Source organism: Balaenoptera acutorostrata, chromosome X (genome assembly GCF_949987535.1).
Source record: "Balaenoptera acutorostrata chromosome X, mBalAcu1.1, whole genome shotgun sequence".
Lineage (NCBI taxonomy): Eukaryota > Metazoa > Chordata > Mammalia > Artiodactyla > Balaenopteridae > Balaenoptera > Balaenoptera acutorostrata.
This window is the reverse complement of record NC_080085.1, coordinates 38,850,176-38,876,063: the sequence shown is the minus strand read 5'-3', so window position 1 is coordinate 38,876,063 and position 25,888 is coordinate 38,850,176. Positions and strand designations below refer to the sequence as shown.

Sequence of the window (25,888 nt, the reverse complement as noted above, 5' to 3'; positions counted from 1 at the left end):
TTGATTTACAATGTTGTATTAACTTCTGCTGTACAGCAAAGTGATTCAGTTATATATTCTTTTTCATATTCTTTTCCATTATGGTTTATCACAGGATATTGAATATAGTCCTCTGTGCTGTATGTACAGTAGGACCTTGTTGTTTATCCCTTCTATATATAATAGTTTGCCTCTGCTAATCCCAAACTCCCGTCCTTCCCTCCCCTACCCACTCCCCCTTGGCAACCACAAGTCTGTTCTCTATACCTAAGATTTTAGAATGTCATCTTCAGTGATTTTCTGGATACCACATAGTGTGGATGCACCTAGAAAGATGGCATTTTGTGTTGCCTTCTGGGAAGAGAAGTCGACTGTATTAGTCCAGGAAACTGGAAGGAAACAGGAGGGGCTTGACCAGCTAAGCTGCCTGCTTCTCCCGTATGCTTTTCCCAGATGGTTGGGACTGGAAGAGATCCTTGGGGCAAAATGCCCCAACATTCGCAGGAAAACCCTGACCAAAGAAAATACTTACTGGTGTATTTAAGTATATGCTTATATATAAAATGTGTATATTTACATGAATATATTTATGTGTATATTTAGGTATTATATTTAACATGTAATAAGTATTTTCCTGGGGCTTCCCTGGTGGCGCAGTGGTTGAGAATCTGCCTGCCAGTGCAGGGGACACGGGTTCGAGCCCTGGTCTGGGAGGATCCCACATGCCGCGGAGCAACTGAGCCCGTGAGCCACAACTACTGAGCCTGCGCGTCTGGAGCCTGTGCTCCGCAACAAGAGAGGCCGCGACAGTGAGAGGCCCGCGCACCGCGATGAAGAGTGGCCCCCGCTTGCCGCAGCTAGAGAAAGCCCTTGCACAGAAACGAAGACCCAACACAGCCAAAAATAAAAATAATAAATAAATAATAAATAAATTTTTTTAAAAAAAAGTATTTTCCTTAGTAACAATTTTCCTATGAACGTTGGGGCGTTTTAGTTGGCCCGTGAGCCTGGAATACAGATCTTGATGCCAAATTCAATCCCTTAATGGGTGAGCGATAATTGCATTGTATTCGTCAGTTTAGAAAGCACAATATAAACAATGTCATTAAGTTCCAAAATTTACAGGGTAATCTAATAAAGATGTATTGGTGGTGTTCAAAGAAAAAGCAATTAACGGAAACAGCTCCTGAGCCTTGAAAAACTAATGTACATCCTTCGCTCCTTTCCCCACTGTCATCATTAGGTTGTAATTGAAGTAAATTTCATAAAATTTCAAGCAGTTGAGTTTATTTTTATTAGATTTGATATACAGCTTTGGGAAAGCACTTCTGTCAATTTACTTGCATACAATTTTTTTCTGAAATAGGGAAGGTTAGTGACAATATAAAGGCAGATAGACTATGATTTACAGAGAAGTTTTGCAACTATGTGACTCTAAGTGCTTAATTTTAGGTCTCTAAAAAGTATAAATTTATAACAAAAAGTCAATCATTTATACAATGAATCCTGGAAATAGACCAGTAAACGAAACTACTCATATGGCATCACAACTAATAAATTTTTTTTACTAATTCTGGATGAATTATTTTCATAAGTTCATTTTTTTTTAATAATTTTTATTTTTATTTATTTATGGCTGTGTTGGGTCTTCGTTTCTGTGCGAGGGCTTTCTCTAGTTGTGGCAAGCGGGGGCCACTCTTCATCGCGGTGCGCGGGCCTTTCACTATCGCGGCCTCTCTTGTTGCGGAGCACAGGCTCCAGACGCGCAGGCTCAGTAATTGCGGCTCACGGGCCCAGTTGCTCTGCGGTATGTGGGATCTTCCCAGACCAGGGCACGAACCCGTGTCTCCTGCATTGGCAGGCAGATTCTCAACCACTGCGCCACCAGGGAAGCCCCCATAAGTTCATTTTTAAGTCTTATCATCCAAAGACAACCACTCTTACCATTTGGGTATATTTTATTTCAGCCTTTTTTCATGCATTTGTTTGTTTTCTCTGTGTGTGTGTCACACATTTATATTTATAGTCATAGAACAGACACAATTTTATATCTTTTCACCTGATACTAAAACATAAGCATTTTCCACATTATTACAGCCTTTACGCACACAATTTAATATCAAATAAGCTTACCATAGCTTACTTAACTAATACCAGATTATTGGACATTATGTATTATGTGTGTGCATTGTTATTATAAACGACACTGCACTAAAGATCTTTAGGAATAATCTTTTTTCCACATTTGATATTATTTCTTGGAACTGAATCATAAAGTAATAATTTCCGATTTAAAGATATGGATACTTTAAAGTTTTTGACAGATACTGCCAAATTGCTTCTCTCAAATGTTTTACCCATTACTATTCCAGCCAGCTTTGTTTCATCACATTGTTGGCAGCCTTTAATATCATCCTTTTTTTACAATCTTTCTCAGATTGCAAGTGAAAATGGTATTTCTCAGTTTCTCAAATTGAGAGGTGAAAATGGTTGTTTTTAATTACTAGAAAGTTGAACATTTTTCTTGTGTCTATTAGTCAATTACATTTTCTGGGAGGGCTATTTTTATTTCTTTTTTTTCTTCATTTGTGGTTAGAATCTGGGGTGGAATCTATTCTTCTTTTTGAATAAACCAGTATTTACGTATATGTTTCTTGGTTACAGTTAAAAACTTTAACCAAGATGTTTAAGTGCTCTTTGAGAACGATTATGCCCTTCTAATGCAGGTAGTCTTCTGTGAGCTTCTCGACCCCTTCCAATGTACAGATTTCACACCCAGGTGTATGGCCAAAAGCCACGGGATGATTCTGATACTGCAATTAAAATGGTTTAGTCCAATAAGTAGACTTCCTTGAACGTGTTTTCCTTGTGGTATTATTCTATGCAAAATTTGTATTGTGATCCTACTGCTTTTACAAACCCCCAGGGGAACGTAGCGGTTTCAAACTTCACCTGTGCTAAGATGACTTCCAAATCACTATGTATTTCCAGCCAAAGTCAACAGATGGGAAGATAGATAACTATTGGCTTTGTAGTTGGGTCAGTTATGAGAGACAAAAGGAACTGGGGAAGTATGAGATACAGATGGACATAGTAAGACTAAGCTAAGAATGTACATGGAGACCCACACAAGGATATACACAGAGTAGAGGAGCCCCAGAAATAGACTCATTGAACCAAACAGAAATTCAGCTGGACGAGGGGGCACAGAAGAACAGAACATCACAGCATAACTTTCTAGATTTAGAATTTTGTTACTAAAGCCTGTTAAATGCATTTTTGCAATTGTAGGTGTAAGTGTTGACATTGGCATTTTCAGTTCCATTTGCTCCTTTGTCTAGGAGGAATTTGTCAAGGATCAGAGGACCCCCAGGTCTGGATTACACCTCCTTTCAACAAGATGGAAGCCACCTCTAATGAGAGGTGGTTTCACCTTTCAACTTGGAATGCAGATTGGTATTACAATTTGGTGCTATGCCCAAAGCTTGGGAGTACAGAGTTTGTTTAAGGTACTTAAACACACACACACACACACACACACACACACACACACACACAATTTCAGCTAGAGCATAATATTAAAACACATTTAATGTATAAGAAACTTCTGTAAGTAGCTGGTACAACATAGACCAGATACCTTTCTGTTCCACAACCTAATGGTGCAGGCTTAAGATTTAAATGCCCCAGAGGAATTCATAATTAACAAAGCCTTTAAAATACCTTTTTAAAATATCAGATGCTCAAGTGATCTTGGGCTGAGGAAATAGTTTAGTTTTCTGATGGGTGCCCAGACTATGTTATTGATTAAAGGAAACTCTGTAGCCTTTAGATGTGAGGCAGGCAGGTTGTGGAGCTGACATTGTACTGTTAATATCTGGAGACCTGTATGAATCCTTCTCCAGGTGGAAGACTCCATTTCTATGTTGACACTTTTTCCCTTGCAAATTTTTTGGAATAAGTTTGTAATTAAAAAGATATTTGGAACAGAAAATTTGGGGTTGAAGATTTTAAAGGGCACTTGTGATCAAATGGTCACACTGACATTAAAATAAGTTTTGTGATATATCAGATTTTGAGTAGAAATGCGTTCTGATGAACCCACTAGAGTAAGTTCTTTGCAAAATGAGCCCCTGTTCATCCTTTGCAGCTGAACTAGTTGACTTATCTGAATTGTTTCATGCCAGCAACAAATATTTATTGAGGATGTCTACCTGTCAGATATTCTTCCAGGTGCTGGGAATAAAGTAGGAAACAAAACAAGTAAGACCCTGCCCTCACAGAGCTTATAATCTAGTGAGGAGGATCACACAGTAAATAACCAATAAATCAACCAAATAAATACCTACCTACCTACATACATACAAAGTACTACCAGTGGCAAGTAATCCATGAAAAATAAAATAGATGGTGCGATGGAGCAGAGTCAGGGAATACCTCTTCCTTAGAGGTGAGGTATAAGCTGAGATCAGAGATGTTGAACATGTAAATGTCAGGGAAAAGAGTATTACAGGAGATGGGAACAATTAATGCAAAGCCCCTATGGTGGGAACAACTTTGAAGTGTTCAAGGAACAGAAGGAAAATCAACATGGCTGGAGTGGGATGAAGTGGGTACTAAGGCAAGATACGTAGGCAAGAGTGAGTTCATATGTGGCCCTGTAAGTTAAGTAATGAGGTGGGATTACCTCTTTGCAATGTAGGTCATTGGAAGATTTGAAACAGGGAAATGTCTTGAATTTGATTTTGCTTTAAAGGATATTCTACTCTATGTAAGTTGAAAACAGAGAAGTAAGAGTGGAAGCAGTTGCAGTTGCAAGGCTATTGCAATAGTCCAAAGGAAAGATGGTTTCATCTTAGACCAAGGTAGTAGCAGTACGGGTGCTAAGAAATGGTTGTATTCAGGTAGAGTTGACTTACTGATGTATTGATTGGAGGGTGGAGTGGCCAGGAGGAAAAAAGAACAAGGATAGTTCCTGGATTTTGGCCTGAACAACTGGGTGAAGTGTGGTACCATTACTGAGGTGGAAAAGACTGCAGAAGAACTGGTTTTGGTGGAGGGGACTCAAGACCTCTGTTTGAGATATGTTAAGTTTGAGATGATTATTAAATTGCTGAAGGCACAATTAAGTAGGCAATTTCTATATCAAGCTTGAAGCTTCAAGTCTATAGGATTGAGTGAGATCACCCAAGAATGATTAAAAAAAAAAAAAAAAAGAGATCCAAGAACTGAGTGTCCTGGGGCTCTCCAACATTTAGAAGCTGGGAAGAGGAGAAAATCCAGCAAAGGAGTCTGAGAAGGAGCAGAGTTAGAGAGGAAAAAACCGAAGGAAGTGTGTGGCCCAGAAACAAGTGAAGACAGTGGGTCAAGAAGGAGGACAGGGCTTCCCTGGTGGTGCAGTGGTTGAGAGTCTGCCTGCCAATGCAAGGGACGCGGGTTCGAGCCCTGGTCTGGGAAGATCCCACATGCCGCGGAGCAACTGGGCCCGTGAGCCACAACTACTGAGCCTGCGCGTCTGGAGCCTCCGCAACGAGAGGCCACAATAGTGAGAGGCCCACGCACCGCGATGAAGAGTGGCACCCCGCATGCCACAACTAGAGAAAGCCCTCGCACAGAAACAAAGACCCAACACAGCCAAAAAGAAATAAATTAAAAAAAAAAAAAAAAGGAGGACAAAGGAGTTCCCCGGTGGCCTAGTGGTTAGGATTCTGGGCTTTCACTGCCTTGGCCCAGGTTCGATCCCTGGTCGGGGAACTGAGATCCCACAAGCTGCACGGCGCGGCCAAAAAGACATTAAGGCAGATCCTACGGACATTATAAAGAGAAAGAGAGAATAAGAAGGAGGACAAGACGAGAAGCTGCTAAGAGAACAATTAATTTAAGGACCAAGACTGGACCACTGGGTTTGCAATATGAAAATCACTGACATCCTTGACAAGAGTAGTCTAGGTGGAATGGTAGGGATGAAAGCCTGACTGAAGTGAAGTGGAGAAATAGAGGCAATGGGTGAAGATAACTCTTTGAAGAAGTATTATGAAGAGATGCAGAGGGAAGGGGTTGGAGCTAAAAGGAGATATTGGGCCAGTTAGGTTTTTTGAAGATGAGAGATACCAGAGCAGGTTTGTGTGTCGATGACAGTGATCCAGGAGAGAGGGAGAAATTGATGATGCAGGAAAGAAAGTATATGATTAGAGGATCAAAGCCCTGGGGGGAATAGGATCCAAAGAGAGTGGCGGGGGTTGACTTCCTTAAAGAAGCCACTTCACTTAAGTCATAAGTGGTAAAGCAGTACATGCAGGCACAGGTGAAGGTATATAGCTGGATTTATTATGGAAAGATGATATTTTTATTTTCTCAATAAAAAATGAAGCAGAGTCACCAGTCGAAGAGGGCTGGGGGCAGGGGAGGTGGTGTCATGGAAGTTTAAGAAGAAAAGGCATGAAATAGCCATTTTGGACAGTGGGAAATTACATACTAAGGTTCAAAAACATTATTCATTTAATTGCATGAAGGTATCTGTCAAATAAAATAGTCTTAATTTTAGAAAAGAGATATTAAAATATTCTTCCCATGATAAAAATGTTAGCAACAGAGAAAAAATTGCTTTACCTCTTCTCTGCTATGGTCAGTGGTCATTTGTCCAATCTGTGATACAATTTATCCATTTGTTTTGTTATAGGTTAAAAAGAAGGTGGTTTAAGACCCAGTCATTTTTTGTGTGATGCACAGTTTGAAGAAATAATAAAACCTGGGATGTTATGCCAATATTGTAAGACGTGGGTCTATAGATAAATCATCTATACTGAATCAAAGGATGATGAGACATGCTATAGAAAGGCTTGAGTTGCCAATAAGCATTTGTGGGGAGGTGGAACTTAAGGAAGCAGAGGCATGATTAATTCCCTGGCAGGCCCAGCCTGCCTATCACTATATGACAACAGCAGGCCCAATATATGCAAGTAATTTGGCACACATAATCTTTGTTTCAACTCTGCCTGCAAGGTACATCCCTGTTTTACAGACTGGAATTAGGAGGAGTTCAGAAGTTATTTGCCCAAGATTCCACAGTGCCTAAGAGGCAAAGTGGGGTCAGAACCTCATTCTTCCAATTTCAAAGCCAAATACTTCCTAAGATGTTGGATCCGTTCGTTGAACAGATATTTGTTGAGTATATACCATGCAACAGGCAATGTTCTAAGAGCCTTATATATTTTGCCTCAATTTCTTTTCACAACTACTTGATAAGGTAGGGAGTAAATACTTCCACTCTTTTACAGGTCAGGAACTTGAGGTTTAAAGGAGGGGATAAATTTAATCACCTAACCAATGGTAGACCCTGAATGTGAGAGATGTCTAATTTTTCAGAAAGATGAATATTTCCTTTTTGAAGTGATACAAAGCCGATTTCACGCAAGGAATTAATTAAGACAATTGGATTGGTAAGGGTTGGGGCCCACTTCTCAGAATGAAATCTAGATATTCTGGCTAAAAGCACCTAAATTTGTTTTTGATTTGGGGTAACTGAGTAGATGTCCTAAAGTGAATGAGGAAACTGGATCCCAGCTACAGATACCCCTGAAATAATTTGCCCAGACAGCAACAGATATTTTGTTTTTCTATACATTTTGGCACTAGTGTTCATTTTTCTGTGGCAGGTCCTCTTCTGATATTAACCTAACAACTGAGTCCAGGACCTCTCACTGAGATTTAGAGTGATCCTTTTTTACTTTTTCTGAGAGTATAATTTTCCCTAAAAAGAATTGAACCTAATGAACATACAAGTAACTTCATCTGAGTTCCATTTGAGGCCCTGCCTTCACAAACATTGACAGCTTGTTTTGGCTTTCCGGAAGCCTTTTATCAAACCACAAGGTGGGTTTTGGCCAGACATGGAGAGCTTTCAACCTATCTCCAAACAGTTGGTATGAAATAACAGGAAAAGCCTCTTTCCAAAAATAATTTGAGTGAAAAGTTTAAAATTATAGAGCTCCCAAAATATTCTTGGGGATTTAGATGCAAATTCTGCCTCAGCCTACCTTCTCCTGGCCCACCATGGTCTCCTCATTCTTATTGTAGGTGCTCTAATAAGGGGTAAAGTATTCATTGCTATGGTAACCGTGACTCAGGGCTCATAACACACCTTGGGGGAGACAGTTGGGTAAGGCAAATTGTCTAGAGCCTGAGCTATATTTTGGGGGATGAGATGGTATTAAGTGAAATTTTCCCAGGAGAACAAAGGCCTGGAAACACTAAACACAGTGTGGGATACGGAAAGAACCACAGGGGGAGGGGATTCAATATTGCTGGAGTATAATGAAAACTAGGGATTTCCTTACTGGTTTGATGAAGAGCCCTGCTTTGGAACAGGAAGAGCTGCCATCTTTGAAGCCATGCAAGGAGCTGACGAATCAGTAAGAACCCAGGAAAATGGTGACCTCTGCTGAAGCCGTATCCCTATTAATGAGATGAGGCCCAGAGAGCTTAGAGCAGAGGTTCTAAACTGGTAGCCCATGGGCCTTCCTGCTGCACTGCATGTCTTGAAAGAAGAAGAAAGAGGGAAACTTCTAGTTTCTTACACTGCTGTTTCACCATTTCCCACTTGGTGGAACTAAGTACACTTCCAGCCTCCCCAGGAAGCTCCTTTTCCAAATACGCACATTACAGTCACCCTCTTCCCACCCCTGTGGTGCCTCGCCTGTTCGGCTTCGTTCTCTTCTAGAAGCAAGTTAGGCTTGGATATCAACTCCTTGATAACGTGCAGCTTAAGGACAGTGGTGTGGTTGAGAATGTTTGATTTGTAGGGGGGAAGAGAGGAGCGGTTATTTTTGAGAGGGGATTCTGTGACCAATCCACCACCAGTTGTAGCCACAATGGCTACAAATTGACCAAATGGACCAGTTGCTTTAGGTAGTATTTCCCAAAATATGTAAGGAGACATTTCTGCCCTTGAGAAAATCACTTCCATCCTCTGTCCCCCAATAAGTTATAGAGACTAAGAAATTATGTAAATAGTATATAGTATCTCCTGATGGAGGTATGCAATACGTCCAGCTGGATAGAAACCAGTTTAACTTTGTGTGTGTGTGTGTTTATTTTTATTTTATTTTACAGCAGCTTGGTAGCATATTACTAACAACCATTGTTGATACAGAAAATGTCAGCAAACATTTGAACATTTGTACTTAAACAATGCTTCATTCATCTTTTTTTTTGGCTGTGTTGGGTCTTTGTTGCTGCGCGGGCTTTTTCTAGTTGTGGCGAGCGGGGGCTACTCTTCGTTGCAGTGCACGGGCTTCTCATTGCAGTGGCTTCTCTTGTTGCGGAGCACGGGCTCTAGGCGCGCGGGCTTCAGTAGTTGTGGTGCGTGGGCTTCAGTAGTAGTGGTGCATGGGCTCTAGAGCGAGCTCAGGCTCAGTAGTTGTGGCGCATGGACTTAGTTGCTCCGTGGCATGTGGGATCTTCCCGGACCAGGGCTCGAACCTGTGTCCCCTGCATTGTCAGGCAGATTCTTAACCACTGTGCCACCAGGGAAGCCCCATTCATCTTTAAGTTGGGCAAACCTTAAGTATTTTGCAATTAAAAATATATATAATCTAAGAAAACCCACCTATTATTTCAAATAATCATCTTCATAATTTTGATTTTATAGCCATTTAAAAAAAATTGAGATATAATTGACATATATTAGCTTTAGGTGTACAACATAAAGATTCAATATTTGTATGTACTGTGAAATGATCACCACAATATGTCTAGTTAACATACATCACCACACATAGTTACAAAAATTTTTTTTCTTTGGATGAGAATTTTTAAGGTCTACTCTCTTAGCAACTTTCAAATATACAATACAGTCTGATTAACTATAGTCACCATGTTGTACATTACATCCCCATGACTTATTTATTTTATAACTAGAAGTTTGTACCTTTTGACCACCCGATTTAACTTTTTTTCTCCAGAATTTTTTATTGTGAGAATTTTCAAGGAATTATATACACTCATATACCTACCAACTAGATTGTACAGTTAACATTTTTGCTATATTTGCTTTGTTGCATATTATCCATCTATCCATCCCTCTCTTTATCTATCAATCCCTCTTTTTTTTGATGCATTTCAAAAGAAGCCACAGACATCGGGACCTTCTACCTCTAATTACCTTAGCACGCCTATCCTTAACCAGTTTTGTTTGCATCTGCATTTTCTTGTCCTACAACAAGCACAAAAATTACATGTTATTTTTGTTTTGTTTTGTTTTTATCACAATGCTTTTATTATAACAAAATTCACATGTTTTTTATTAACACCTATTGATGTCACTCAAACTTCATGCTCCACAGGGCAGACTTTGGGCTAATGCTTTGGGGTTATGAAGACACCACCTATGTAATGAAATTCCAGGTTATTTAAAATTGTTGTCCTGTCTCATGTAGATTAATCACAGAATGGAAAGGGGGTTAATCATTCATTTTGCAGATGGGGAAAGTGAGGCCCAGAAAGGTGGGGACTCTTGTTCAAGGTCATACAGCCCATTAGACCTATTTGGCATAGAGCTTTTCTACAGAATGACAATGTTCTGCCTTGTCCTTGAATGAGGCTATGTGTTCCTTTCACTCTGGTCCTTGCACACCGCTGACTGCCTTGGTCTTTGGCTCACAAGGGTGTTTCAGCAGCGAAGTAAACCTCCTGGGCCAGGCTCCAAGCTAGGCTCCCAAATGACTGGTTTGTAACTTCATTTCTTCCAGTTACTTGTCACATCTCATCCAGATTTCCTTTCCTTGGCAACGTCCACATTTTATTCTGTTCTGCTAGAATTCCAAATTAATCATCTCATTTTTGGTGAAAGGAGATGTTGAAATGAAGAAGTGTTCAAAGTATTCTACAGCAGGCCTGTGACCCTCTTCTGGGCATTTGTAACACCCAGCTCTTTCAGAGACTAAGATCTAGGGAGTGGGTGAGCCAAAGGGGGAATGGTATCTCTCCTATTTTATATTCTACCTTAAAGATGTTTGTGATTCTAAAAATCATGTTGGTAAAATAAATAAATAAATAAAAATAAAATAAAAATCATGTTGGTAATCCATAGGAGGGCAATGAGATATTTCACCCTTAAATCACAGTCAAGGAAACTATCGTGGTATCATATGATTATTTTCGATACTTAAAAAACAGTATTCTTAAAGGAGTGTGTGTTTATTTATATATATTCCATTGAATTTCCTAAAGGTGAATTAAACGATTAGTTTTATGTAACAATTTTTAAAATGAAGATTATAACACACAAATTTGGGAAAGACAAGGCTGTAATTTCTGGGTTTGCCTCCTTTTTTCATGGGAGACCATATTGAGGTGAAGCAGAAACAAATTTTGTCTACCATGATTATAATACACGAAAGAGAACCCACTCCTTTCACACGACAAAAAAAGACAAGAGCTTGGCTATGAAACGAGACTCATTATGATTGCTGACATTTTAGGGAAATGCAATAATTTACATGTAAAGCGTGATGAAACAATTTTTATGGTTTTAAATGTATTCTGAAAGGCCTTGGAAGGCAATCTCATTGTAGTATCTCAGAAGCAGCCGCATCTGGAGAAAGGTTGCTATGGCAACTCATGAAAGCTTGATGTTTTTTTCTCCTTTTCAAGAGCATAAATCATCCCACGGCCTGAGGCTTCAGTAAAGGTCTCCTTTATTTTAGAAGCTATTGCCATTTGTTTTTGTGTTGTATATTTTGACTGTCTAAGAGAAAACAGAGCAAAGGGCTTCCAAGAGGGCTTGGAGTCTTTTTCATATCTGGGGGCAAGATGTGAATAACGTAATTCTAGACTTTGCTTCTCAGTGATCAAAGTGATGGTACATACACATTGATATGCTTAGTTTATATCATGTGTTGTTTCAGTTTTCAAGAAAGTTGTGATCGGTGCGTTCTCAGGAAAGAGGAGTTAGCCTGGACTTGAGGAGGAACTGTTTGGCCAAAGCACCTCTTAATGAGTAGTTCAATGGCGGTATCCTAGCAGGCACTGCGACGCTCTAAATGTCTTCAGATCTGCCTGTAAATGTCTTGGTCCCAGGGTTTTGGGCACTGACAGACTCCAGGTGGTTTTTATCAATATAGTCTTTCCAAGGAAGTTAATAAAGAAATATTCTATTTTTAAAACTCGGCATGCTTTGAGAATTTTTTTTAACAACATTGGCTTTGTATGTTACAGGAAGTAATGTGACTAATGAAGAACACACAGTTCACAGAAACAGAGCCGGATTTTAGACCGAGCTCTGCCATCGCTAGTTGTGTAACGCTGAGCAAGCTCTTGAATCTCTCCCAGACTCCATTTTCTAATCTGAAAAATAGGAATAACAATGAGAGCCTCAAAGGCTTATTGTTAAGAACTTAATGTGTGTGAATATTGGAAACTGTAGTGCTGTACAAATATAAGGTGGTTATTATAATTGGTTGGCCGGCTTTCTTTCCAGCTCTTTTTCTTTGAAAAAGTCAAGGGTATCCCTTTACCATTTCCGGTGTGAGGAGAAGAAATCAGTTTCAACGTGTGTCAATAGTTTAGTTTCCTATACTACATAAACAAATATATTATGTTTATATAGACACCATTTCAGCCATTTGTTTATTTCTTGACTAAGTAATTAAATGTCATCTTTGCTGCAGGGTATTAAATGAATACATTCAACAAACATGTAAGTGTCAACTGTGTACTAGCATCCAGGACACAAAGACTAGATAATTAAATTCTTGTCATTCAGGAAATAAGTTTTCTGAGTTTCAAGGCCACGGCATAAGCTGTTCAGGCTGATGCCGTGAAAGAAGGGTTGTAATCCAGCCCACACTCTGCTAGCCAAGCACCGATGTGAGCTGCATTCACCCAAAGAAAGGATGCCTTTTTGAAATTCACCTGCCATGAGTGTGTGCCTTTGTTACCGAGTCCAAGCTCGCTCTGTTCACCGCTCGACTGGCCAATAAATCGGGAGATGAGGTGTTGAGGCAAGGAATAGCGACTTTATTCAGAAAGCCAGCAAACCAAGAAGATGGCAGACTAGTGTCTCAAAAGAACCATCTTATGGGGTCTGAATGCCAGTTTCTCTTATAGAACAAAGAGAGGGAGGAGGTGAGGAAGTAAGGTAAAAAGGCCATAAGTCTTGCAAATATCACCTGGAATGGCCAGCTTCAGGGAGGGGATGTGTTAATTTCTTCTTTCTTGCAGCCTTTCACAGGTGGACAGGGTCAGGATCTTTCCCTGAACTTTAAAGGCACTTTGGTTTAACATTCACAGAGAGGGGCAGGGTTCCCTGAGGCAGGCTATTATGTATAGACAGTATCCTTTTAGTGAACAAAAGCAATGGGAAGCAAAGGTTAAAGTAAAAGAAACAGATCCAGCATGTAGTCAGATTTTGTTCTTCCCTGTAACACCTTCTTGTCATTTACACAAAGGTATGGAATGTGCTAGCAGTGACCCTGATGTTTATGTGGTTCGTGATGTTCTATGGAAGGCTTTCAGTGTTTCACCATTTAGTAAAGGCTGCTGGCCATGTTTGTTATCTGGAGTCAGATTGCCTGGATTTGAATACTGGCTCTGCCATTGGCCGGCTGTGTGACCTTGGGTATATTACTTGACCTCTCTGTGCTTCTCTTTTTACATCTGCCCACTTCATAGAGTTGTTAGGAGGAAAAATAAATTCTTATATGTAAAACACTTGGAATAGAAACTGGCATGCAGTCAGTGCTCAAAATGTTCCTGTTTTCAGTGATAATCTTTACCTGCCTCTACTCTGTGTTGAAGAGTTCAACAATCAATGTCTGAATTCTACCTACAAATGCCGCTTTCCTTTAATGAATTTAATCTCACATTGGTGATATTTTTCTTTTTACCCCAGACCCTTTTGTTTGTGTGTGTGTGTTTGTGTTAAATAACTGAAAAGGCATTCTCTGTAGAGACATCAAAGAATTCCAGTTCTTTGATCAGAAGGTCACTTGGTTGTTTCTAGAATTTTCTCATAAAACCATTTGCTTTGTCAGAAGTGACAGAGGTGATGAGGGCTATTTGCATACTTTTGGCTTTTATCCTTCCTGAGGGAGTGCTTATATGGTTTACCAGTGTTATAAGGGTAGAGATGCTTTGAGGTACAGTGAATTTTTTTTCTCAGTTTCGGTTAACATGATACTTTTTTTGGGTAACTTTAAACTGAGAAAAAGTTCTTATGTAATATTGAAGTACTGATGTTTCATAATGTTTTCAAAACAATTAACTTTGCATTTTAAAATGCTGACAAATTCTGTTAAATATCAGGTTTTGATAGGAAGGACATGAGACATATCGACAAAGCAAGAAGAGGCCCCTTTGTTACCTGCACTGTGTACTTTTCAGTCTCCTACAGTATGTTACTCTTGGGCCCTTTTCCGTGGCACAAAACTGGAAGCATAGAATGTTAGTAAAGCTGCAAACCACTGATGTTTCGGTATTTTAAATAATTTGAGTGTCTAATCCAAATTGAAGTATCCAAATAATTTAATTGAAATAGTCATCACTTTGCTGAAACATTTTCCAAGTGAATTACCTGGGAAGGGAGATGAAATATTTTGATCATTTCATGGCATTAGGCTTTAGTCTGCCATTAGTAAGGTGCGCCATGCTATGCTTATTCATCCAAAGGAGACTCCCTGAGCCAAAATACTACCGATCCTGCACCATTTAGAGGTAACAAATGAGATGATCTTATCAAAGGCGTGTCAGGGACACATAGGGTTGCCTCTGAAGTTGCCAAATGATCATTGTGAAATAGTAACTGATCCTGCATGTTAAACTCAAGTTTAATTAGCTTTTTAAAAGTACGAAGTCATTATAGGCTTGTTTCTAAATTAGTTGCAAAAATTAAATATCTGTTTAAGAGAAAAACTGATATTTTAAGATTCTTCTATTTAGATGGAGAGCAGAATGTTTTAAGACACTTTGCATCAATCAGTGTATAGATTACTGCATTTTTAATTTTTCCTTTTTGGTCCATGGGTGGTGTAAGAATTCAGGTTTGGGGCTGAACCCTGACCCTGCCATTTACTAATTGTATAATCTACGGCAAGTCAGTGAATGTCTCCAAACCTCCATTTTTTCTTTTTAAAATGAGGATAATAATACCTCTCAGCACTGTGGTGAAAATCTGATGAGCTTTATGTATGAAATGCTATTTCTTCACACAGCAAAGCAATCCTCAATGCTTTATGATGTTGGCTGCTATTACTGTGGGGTTTTTTTTTCTTAGCTGTTATTGCATTGTGTCAGGAAATGATTGCCTGTTTCAACTGTGCCAATTACATTGTCTAGTGTTCTTAGGGCAAATGTAATTCTGCTACTTTATGATTTTTTTTTCACAATAGTATTGCATTTTAAAATTCCCAGACTTCCCAGAGAATGTACCATCTCTCATATTTTTGTTCTATGGCAAAATGTGTTAAAAGTTCCAAATGGGGCTTCCCTGGTGGCACAGTGGTTAGGAATCCCCCTGCCAATGCAGGGGATACGGGTTCGAGCCGTGGTCTGGGAAGATCCCACATGCCGCGGAGCAACTAAGCCCGTGCGCCACAACTACTGAGCCTGCGCTCTGGAGCCCGTGAGCCACAACTACTGAGCCCACGTGCCACAACTGCTGAAGCCCGCACGCCTAGAGCCCATGCTCCGCAACAAGAGAAGCCACCACAATGAGAAGCCCGTGCACAGCAACGAAGAGTGGCCCCCGCTTGCCACAACTGGAGAAAGCCCGCGCCCAGCAACAAAGACCCAACTCAGCCAAAAATGAACAAATAAATAAATTTATTTTTAAAAAAGTTCCAAATGACTGACATAAACATGAGCTCTTGGGAAACAACCCTGTTGTAAGCTGGGTCGCTTCTGGATACTTAGTTGTTTGCTTATTCTTTGATTAATCAAACCATAGTCCTTTTGCCAGTCATCACTAAGGAATCCCTTGAGATCTTAACAATCTTTTTTTATTTTATTTATAAAAAAAGTTTTATTGAAGTATAGTTGATTTAGAATGTTGTGTTAATTTCTGCTGTCCAGCAAAGTGATTCCGTTATACATATATATACATTCTTTTTTTAATATTCTTTTCCATTATGGTTTATCATAGGATATTGAATATAGTTCTCTGTGCTATACAGTAGGACCTTGTTGTTTATACATCTTAACAATCTTAATCAGCTCCGGACCAGACTCCAACTCCTCAGTTTCTTCTTCAGTTTCCTAAAATTCCCTCCTCCTAAACTTGCAGGGACTTTCTTAAGCCATTGGTATTTGCGTCAATTATTTTTCAAATCAGTTTTTGTCAGTTGATATCCAACAAGCATGAGTGAGACAAGTTGTGAGGTATTTCTAACAACATATTCTCGTATTGCCCTATTTAAAGATATTTTTGTAATTTCTATTTATGCCTTTTTAAGGCACATGAGCATAAAGAACTCTATTCAATGATTTGATAAGACCCTGGCTTGTGTTAGTAAATGTTTCTGTTTAGCATCAGATACTATTGGGTAACTGCACTTACCCAGTAGTACCTTTTGTGGAATATAAAATGCTAGTGTATATGAGTGATGTTGTGTTTCGTTCTGAGCCCTTTTGTTTAAGCCTCAACATGCCCAGCAAGTGTATCTGAATTCCATGATAGCAGCTGTTACTATGGCTGCATGTTATTTCATATTTCATTTGTTGAACTGATGCTTGATAAGAGAAACGGCCTTGAATCGTCTGCAATTTTGACTCTAAATAGAAAGGTTTTCTCTCTCTCTTTGTTTTTTCCTTATAAAGATAAAATTAGGAAACTGGAGTGAAAAATCCAAGCCCTGTATTTCTAAATTAGGGTTCTGCAGTGCTTGTGCACATTGCTCGAGGGGCTGTGGACTTTGGCACCATTACCCCACCACCAACTGGAAGTCCCGGCCTTGCACCCAAGGGCAGGGATCGGATGATGAATTAACTCAAATAGTGAAATGTCACATCAGCCTCTTTATTTATTTATTTTTAAATTTATTTATTTAATTTATTTATTTTTGGCTGCGTTGGGTCTTCGTTGCTGCGCGCAGGCTTTCTCTAGTTGTGGCGAGCGGGGGCTGCTCTTCATTGTGATGTGCAGGCTTCTCATGACGGTGGCTTCTCTTGTTGCGGAGCATGGGCTCTAGAGCGCAGGTTCAGTAGTTGTGGTGCACGGGCTCAGTAGTTGTGGCGCACGGGCTTAGTTGCTCCGGGGCATGTGGGATCTTCCCGGACTAGGGCTTGAACCCGTGTCCCGTGCATTGGCAGGTGGATTCTCAACCACTGTGCCACCAGGGAAGCCCCACATCAGCCTCTTTAAAAAAAAAATGGTTTCTTCTTTTAGGGCAGCTCAGAGAGGGCAAATGAAGCCTCAGCTTTTCATTGTGGCTTTTACGGTAGGCTCATATCTTATGTTCCATGGATTCTTATCAAACCACAAGATACAAGTGTGTGTGCTTTTTTTAGAATATTCTACTTATTTAATATGTATGTATTTATTTATTTATTTTGGCTGCTCTGGGTCTTAGTTGTGACACGTGGTATCGTTGCTGTGGCATGCGGACTTCTTAGTTGTGGCATGCATGCGGTATCTAGTTCCCCAATCAGGGATGGAACCCGGGTCCCCGGCATTGGGAGCGCAGAGTCTTACCCACTGGACCACCAGGGAGGTCCCTACAAGTGTGTTTTAAAAACACGTTGGTCCAAACAAAGTGAAAAATATCTTTTGAAATGTAATGTCTCCCTGAAGCAAAAATTGAGAGATGGCGATCTATGAAAAGGATGGCTCTGAGGCCCCGTGAAAAGCAATACCCGTAGTGGTTATAGAAACGGACACTGGAACGAAACTGCCCGGCTCTGCTGCTGGCTCGTTATGTGACTTTGGACACCTCTTTGTGCTTCAGTTTCCCCAGCCATAAAATGGCAATATCAATAGTACCTTTTTTATTGGATTGCTGTGAGAATTCACTGAATTCACTGAATTCTCACAGCATTAAAAATATACATTAAAACACTGAGACTGGCATCTCAAATGTTGTGAGCACTATATGAATATTAGCAATTTTTATGGGAATCATTTTTTTTCACACTAGTGCGATCTAAAAGTCCCAGAACTATTATTTTTAAAAGATGGGATAGAAACTGTTTCATTTATCTGTAAGGCACAGCATCTTGTCATTTCCTTGATTTTGTTTGGTCTCATAAAGCAAACGAGTAAGGTATTTGGAACTGAGCAAATTCAGTTCATCGTGGTAAGAGCACCAGAGTTCTCTTGTCTGAGAAAACTCTTACAAAACTCTGTTAAGTTAAAGATGCAGAATTTTAAGATCTGTGAGGTCAAAAACTACATTCAGGATGTACTTATACCAAAAACTACATATTCGAACTCTATGCTAAGCTTTATACTTTATCAAAACTCACTGAACTCATTGGGTAAGGTTTATTGTATGTAAATTGCACCTCAATAAAACTTTTTTCTTTTTTAAGTTGAACTCATGATGGTGGGAATGTAGTAGGCATACAATAAGTATTTTTGACTACATTAATAATTAAATGAATGAATGAATGGAGTCATTTCATTCTTCAGTGATGGATCATATGGGGAATTAGGACAATTAAGTGGGTTGAATCTTATGTCCTTGGTTTTGAAACTTTACATCAACTTCTAAAAGTTCGGTTTTAATAGTAAAGCTTAGGTCCTCTCACATGTTTTGAAGGCTGACTCTACCCCCCACTCCCCAATTTACCGGATTTTCAGATTTGCCTTGAGAATGAAGTTAGTGGCTCTATTTCGTCCTGTGTCTGCTGGGGCTTATACATTTCTCTTTTGTGTGGCTTTGTGTTTTCTTTCATGTTGTCAGACACATAATCATGTAATTTAGTCTTTAAAGATAGACATTTTGATATAGTGACCAAAGAAGTTTTTAAGATTTGAGACCTTTACCAAAAATGAAATCCCTTTTATTCTTTCTAGAAATAGCAGTTGGTTTCCCAGACTTGGACTCTGGATCTCTATTGAGAAACCCTAGCCACCTGTAAGCTGAATAACTTGAACGTGATGATAAGCCATGTGTATGAGCTAACATGGACTTTTCTCATTGGCTGTTAGCATGAGGAGCTGATCTGCAGTCCCTGTAAAGTGTTTGATTCTGATTTTTTCTTGTATTTTCTCCCAGGTATGGCAGCAGCCAAACTCCTGCATGACTCTGGCCTGAATGTGATTGTTCTGGAAGCCCGGGACCGTGTGGGAGGCAGGACTTACACCATCAGGGTAAGACAATAATGATGGGCTGGAGAAACATGACACTGAAGCTGAGTTTCTTGTTTCTTTCTGAAACTCTTGAACTTCATTTAACTCTTTTTAAGAGGGTGAAAATTACTCTCCACAGCCTCTCAATTTGCTTCCTTTTCAACCCTTTTCTTCTGTCCCTTTTCTCACCTCATGATACTTGGCACTTGCCCAATAAATGATTGCACCAATAATTAGGTGTTTGAAATACATTAGTGAATAAGACAAAGACCACTGCCCTTGTGAAATGTATGTTCCCTTTTTTTTAAGTCGGGGAACTATACAATCAACAAACAAACAAACAAAAACAGAAAAGGAGGGCCTGCTCTGGTGTCCCTGACTATTAGGAATCCAGTTATGTTTGGACATGTTCAAACATAGGGAGTTTTTCTAGTCACTCTTTTTCAAAGGTTGGCCCTTAGTCGGTTCAAGTGAAGCTAATTCATAACCATATAGAAAACTTTCTGTTGAACATAAGAGCACTTTCAAAGGTTTGAATTAGGACCAAATATTCCCTAATGCTATCTTTCAAATGTCTGGATGAGCAAACCACAAAGGAAGTGGTCATTTCCTGGATGGACTTAGAGTTTATCACACTAAGTGAAGAAAGTCACACAAAGAAAGACAAATATCATATGATATCACTTATATGTAGAATCTTAAAAAAAAATGATACAGATGAACTTACAGAACAGAAATAGACTCACAAACGTAGAAGACAAATTTATGGTTACCAAAGGAGATAGAGGGGGGAGGGATAAATTAGGAGTTTGGGATTAACAGATACACACTACCATATATAACATAGATAACCAACAAGAACCTACTGTATAGCACAGGGAACTATGTTAAACATTTTGTAATAACCTATAATGGAAAAGAATCTGAAAAAGAGTATATATATATATGTATATACACATACATACATATATACACATATATGCATATATATATATATATAAAACTGAATCACTTTGCTACACACCTGAAACATTGTAAATCAATGAAGAAAAAAAAGAAAAGAAGTGGTCATTTCCTTTTTCGCTTTTCCTCTAGCATTAGGTGCCTCAAAATTAGCCTGAAATGCTAAGTAAAGAGAAATTCATCAGTAATTCACAGCTTACAAATCTAAGCCACTAAAACCCAAAGCACGTTGTGGTATGTATTGAGAATGATGGGGTTCAGAAGTCTCTTGCCTATTTCAAGGTCAATCAATTTTGCTTTACATTAAGGAATGATTCAATAACTGTTAAGTTGCATGACTGAAGTAGAGTTGCTAACAGAATCCAGTTTTCTATGGATACACCTCAACGTGTGTCTAGAACCTATGAAATGCCAATTTGCTTATTTCAGGGCTGTCTTTTTTTTTTATCTTACGAATAACATTTTCACATATTTTTATTTTTATTTTTCCATGGGAAAACAGAACCAAAAAGTTAAATATGTGGACCTTGGAGGATCTTATGTTGGCCCAACTCAGAATCGTATCTTAAGATTATCCAAGGAGCTAGGATTGGAGACCTACAAAGTGAATGAAGTAGAGCGTCTGATTCACCATGTAAAGGTAAGCCTGCACCAGCCTTTGAAGGATTTGAAGATTTCTCTTTGGGTGTTTTCCATATATGAATTCCATATCCTCCCCTCAGACAATCTCTTTCATCCTTGAATGATGCATATGTATTTTATAAGTATATTTCAACCATTCTGAGAATTTTTTTTTTTTACTGTTATCAAAGGAGAATTCTAAACCTATTTGGGAAGGTTATTGATGAAGTGGTATTGCCCATTTGGTAAAAAGTTTAACAAAACCAATAGAGAAAAAAACATTTGTGATTGATTTATTAAATACCTCTATTAAAATAACTGGGGCTCTTTCATGTGATACAAAAACCTGTGTATAGTTTTACAATGCTGCCCTAGACTTCACATTATAGAGTATTTGCAATATGTCTAATGTAATATTTTGAAATTTGGTCATTATGTCCTATGTAGAGGCTAAACTCACTCTCTTTTAGAGATTTACATAAAAGTAAGTCAAGTCTCAAATTCCATCTTTCATGGGGAAGCTCCATTGATCTCCCCCAAATTCCTGTGAGTTTACTGGGTTTCCAATTCCCATGATCATTTGTGGCTCATGGTTCTTGCTTCCATGATACTTGTGCTCATTCACACTCATGGCCTGTGACTCTCTTCTTTCCTTTGTTCTATGTCAACCTGGGTTCAAATTCATCTCTTTCTCTTGATTTTCTTCGAACCACCCCAAGCATTTGTGTACAGCAAAATTGACTGAAGTTTTGAACAGTGTGGGTAAGGGGTTCAATTGCAAAAACATAAACAACTTAGAATTGAATACTGGACGTTCTAATTCTAATAAGCCCTTCAAACAGCGTGCCCCTGGGGATTTCTCACTGGCCACATTTCTCTGTGGATTCCAGTCTCCCACCATGTTTCTGCCTTTAGACTCTTTTGGCATCTCCCTGATCCTTGTTTTCCCAGCATCATTGTCTTGGTCCACAATGTCACTGATGTTCTCTGACAAAGAGTCACCTACCCTGGACCCCACTCTGAAGTCCCACGAAAGGACTGGCAGAGGTTTTGAATTTCAGTCTTTCCTCTCTCTTCCTCACTTGCCTCCGTAAGTGGAAGCGAGCAGTATAGAGCCAAGTTCCTCACCAGAAGAAATCATCCATCCCCTTAGGAGACAGAAGAACTCACAACAGTCAGTTTTGATATACATAACAGTGTTGACACCTGGTTATTATTTGTGGGTGATAATATCAAGAAGGACAAATAATAGACTGTACATTGTGAATCATTTAATAAAACAGGAAATAAACATCTATCTGATTTGGTATAATGCGGGTAACATTTATACATAAGTGTTTTGGTTGATGTTCAGATTTTGTTTTATGAGCCTTTTCACCTTGCTTCCCTATTTGTCTAGTGGAAAAAGAGACACATGAATTAGAAATGAAAATGTAGCATGGTGATAGAGTGATTTGTTGAACATCCATCAGCAACACTTAGTAAACATCCTTCATTGCGTTCCTTGCTTTTATATGTAGCTCATCTTGACTGATTTCTTCTGTCTTTATCTTGTCCTAACATTTAAGACTTGCAGAGACTGAATTCCCAGAACACTAGGATCTCTTTTAGGTTTCTCCCGACAAAGGAGATGACTAGAAATTATATTCACTTTTCTGTCTGTGTGTGGGCAGGGTTTCTTGGCAGTCAGGAGCTAAGTTCAGGACGTTTTGTTTATCTGGAAATCTTACGGCCGACATTATGTTCCTTGTTTGAAAGAGATTGCTCATAGTCATCAACTGTGGAAACGATGTAATACTTGAATTTTTCAGAGTGATGACCGAATAATGCTGCTTTCTTAAGCTATTTCATATAATCCACGTGCAGCTAAGAAAATATAATTAAGCAGTATCTCTGACTTGATACAGAATAAATATATATGCCAACATTGCTTTGTATGAAATTCAAAATAAATGTTATTGCTTTTGAATTATTACAAAAGGAAAGCATGTTTATTGTAAAAATATAATAAGAAAATGTGGTAGAGAAAAACAATTTAAAAACCCCTCCAATAATCCTATCTAGAGAAAATCACTCTAAAATATTCTTTTGGTACCTAGATTTTCATGTTCCTATATTGCTATTTTCTGACTTCTGCTGTACGTGTTTGATATACTTATTTACTCTCTAATTAATTCTCATCCTGACACGATTGAAACACTAATGAATTTATGAAACAAAGGTTTTTTTCAGTCTTGATAAGTGTGCTAATTTGACCTCCTTGTGGCTGTATCCAGTGAAGCGCTACACGATAATAAATAACAATAAAGACCTTAGCGCTAAGAAGTCCTCCCCAAACTAAATATTTGTTCTCCACCATCATCACCTCCATGTCTTTGCTCATATGTCATTTTTCTTATTTTGAACCTGTAAAAAGCATCTCAGATGACTCCATCCATTTCTGGGATTATTGAGCAGAACTCTGATAGCTGATCTGCTACTACATGCCGAAGAATGTAGTTCAGAAAGTTGTCTTCTCTGTCATGGTAGGCAGTACTTTGGCCATTTGGACATTACTCTCTATTACCTATTTCAATAACTGCTGTTCCCAAGTGCAAATACTGTTCCCAAGTGGTTCATGCAAATATCTAGTATATTTCTGCCTTGTTTCTTCAGCGGACCTGCATGTATTTCTCAACCCAAAGCCTGAGAATATCAAGAGTATCAAGTGTGTTACTTCTCATATTGTCAGATCCTGCAATTCAAATCAGCCTGCTCAAGGACTCTGGTTTTTTTCAATTTCTTACATGGTCGTTAAAAGAAGACAGAGTTTTACGTGCAGCCTTAATAACATTAAGCTAGGGAATTTGGATATGATGGTTGGAATTGAAACTGGTGAAATGGAACTACTCACAAAAGGGGGCAAGGGGGTGCTACAGCAGCCCATGATAGGATAGCTATCCAAAGGAAGGGTGTGTTTCCCAAGAAACGAGGACTCCCAGTATCACCAGTTCTCTGATAGTTCTGGAAGAAATGGTCTGTTGACAGATGGGATGTGCTCATGCTGGGCCCATAACAAGCATGCATCAACCCCTGGTGTGCTGTGATGTGCAGGGCGTTTTGCTGTCTGCCTCTGATCTGCCAGAAATGTTTCCATCTACTGAGTGGCATTTATTTTTAGTACTACAGTAGATCTGTCTTATGTCGCTAAAATGTGGTTTTCCAAAACCTTGTTTGTGATTCAGAGACGTGATACCAAGCTATACTGGGATGTAATTATCAGTGGGAAAAGTGATCGCTTCAGCTCAAATCTATATAATTTAGAAGGTGTTTTCTGCACTTCTCAAATCAGTGATGCAGTCCTTCCTGCTTAACAATTATTGTGAAACATCTACGGAAGTTTTTAATCTGTTTCACAAATCGTCATGCTAATTTCTGCTAGGTTAGTTTAGAAGGCAGCTGTTTACATGCCTTGAAAGTGACTTGTGAAAAATGTTCCGTTTTAGGGACTATCTCATAATTAAAAAGAAAAAGATAAAAAATATAAACCTCTTAAGGGATCTTGCTATATTTTAATTTGTGCCTCCTCCTCCTTCATCGTGTGTGTGTGTGTGAGAGAGAGAGAGTGTGTGTGTGTGTTTGCATGTTCACATGTGTGGTTTTGTTGTTGCTTGTTTTTTGTTCTTTTGGGTTCTTACTTTGAAGGAGTTGGAGAAAATTCTGAAGTTTGGTACAATTTAGGCTATTGGCAAATAGAGTTCCTCTGTCTCAGAAGCTTTTATAAGTCTGGAATTTGGAACTAGTGTCTAGTTAAAGTATGCATGAAACTGCTTTAGGCCCAAAAGCTTAACTGTTAGGAGTTTGGTGAATGTAAAGATGTAGCGTGACTTAAACTTAAGAGCCCAACTTCACACCGATCATCATTTCCAAATTTCAGCTATGGGGAGAAACTGAGAAAAAAAGATGCTCTGGTCTTAGTCTACTTCCCAATGAGCAGAAGCCAAGCTTACTGTCAAAGTCCCTTTTGTGTTGTATGTGGTCAACGTCAGTGCTTGAAGAGGCCTATGGATGAAGAGCCATCTCTCAAATATATTACCTACTGCTTGTTGCTACAACTGCTATTCAAACAGCCTCACGCAGCAGGCGCCATATGGCAGAGCCCCTCAGTTTGGTGAGAACTCTGAAAGCCAGTGGAGAATACAGTTAAAAAAAAAAAAAGCACATAAAAGCGTACAGCGGAAACTAGATCTCTCATGATAAGACCAGTTGAGTGATCTTCTTGGAAGAGATCACTGTCAGTGTTGGGGAACAGCAACAAAAGTAGAGGCGAAATGTTGAGAAAGAAAATATTCAAATTTTAATTGCATTTGGCGAACGGAAACCGTCCTATGGTGCGGGACCCCAGCATCTCCCAGAAATCAGCAGACCGGGAGGGCCCAGTCCTCTTCAGACTCTTAGTATCCCCTTCTGCATGCCTCTCCCTCCAATCCTATTAATCCAGAGAAGCCTGGATCAAAGTCCAGGGTGTACTTGCTTCTCTCACGATGACAGAAGAATCCAGAAACAGGTTAGACAAAATCTTGTATTTCATCCAGGAACAGCTGCCCCTTTCACATGAATGTCACACATGCCACACAGAGCTCACTGGTTCCTAGAGTCTGCCCGAGCTGAGATGGGCTTCCTGAACCTTCTCTTCCACACCCACCCCCATTCCATTTCATTTATTTGTTGGAAACATACATGTCTTATCATCATGGGAGATTTTTTCCCCCCAGATGTGTAGAATAGTCATTTCCTCTTCAGCAAGTGAAACCCATTTGTTTAGTGATCATTCTGAAGCTTGTGTTAAGTTATTCTGGAAACCAAAGTACTCATTTGTGTTCTTTAGAAAATATAGACAGATTTTCGGCATGTGATAATTTGCTGAAAATGATGCTTTCAATGGCTAGATGTGGAGCGATATTAGGGGATATGAGATGAACTTATTCTAAGCCTTCAAGGTTTCCTTTTAGAATTTAAAATATGATAAAATCAGTAAACATATTCTCTTGTGTACAAATA

General features: G+C 39.1%; 1 protein-coding gene across 1 annotated transcript in view; it reads left to right on the top strand.

The window, feature by feature from the left end:
• MAOB (monoamine oxidase B) overlaps positions 1-25,888 on the top strand; it is a 115,909-nt gene that overhangs the window by 23,847 nt on the left and 66,174 nt on the right. The window contains exons 2-3 of the mRNA XM_007180263.2: positions 19,191-19,285; positions 20,730-20,867. Coding sequence (XP_007180325.2) covers positions 19,191-19,285; positions 20,730-20,867 — 233 coding nt within the window. The remainder of the gene's footprint in view (positions 1-19,190; positions 19,286-20,729; positions 20,868-25,888) is intronic.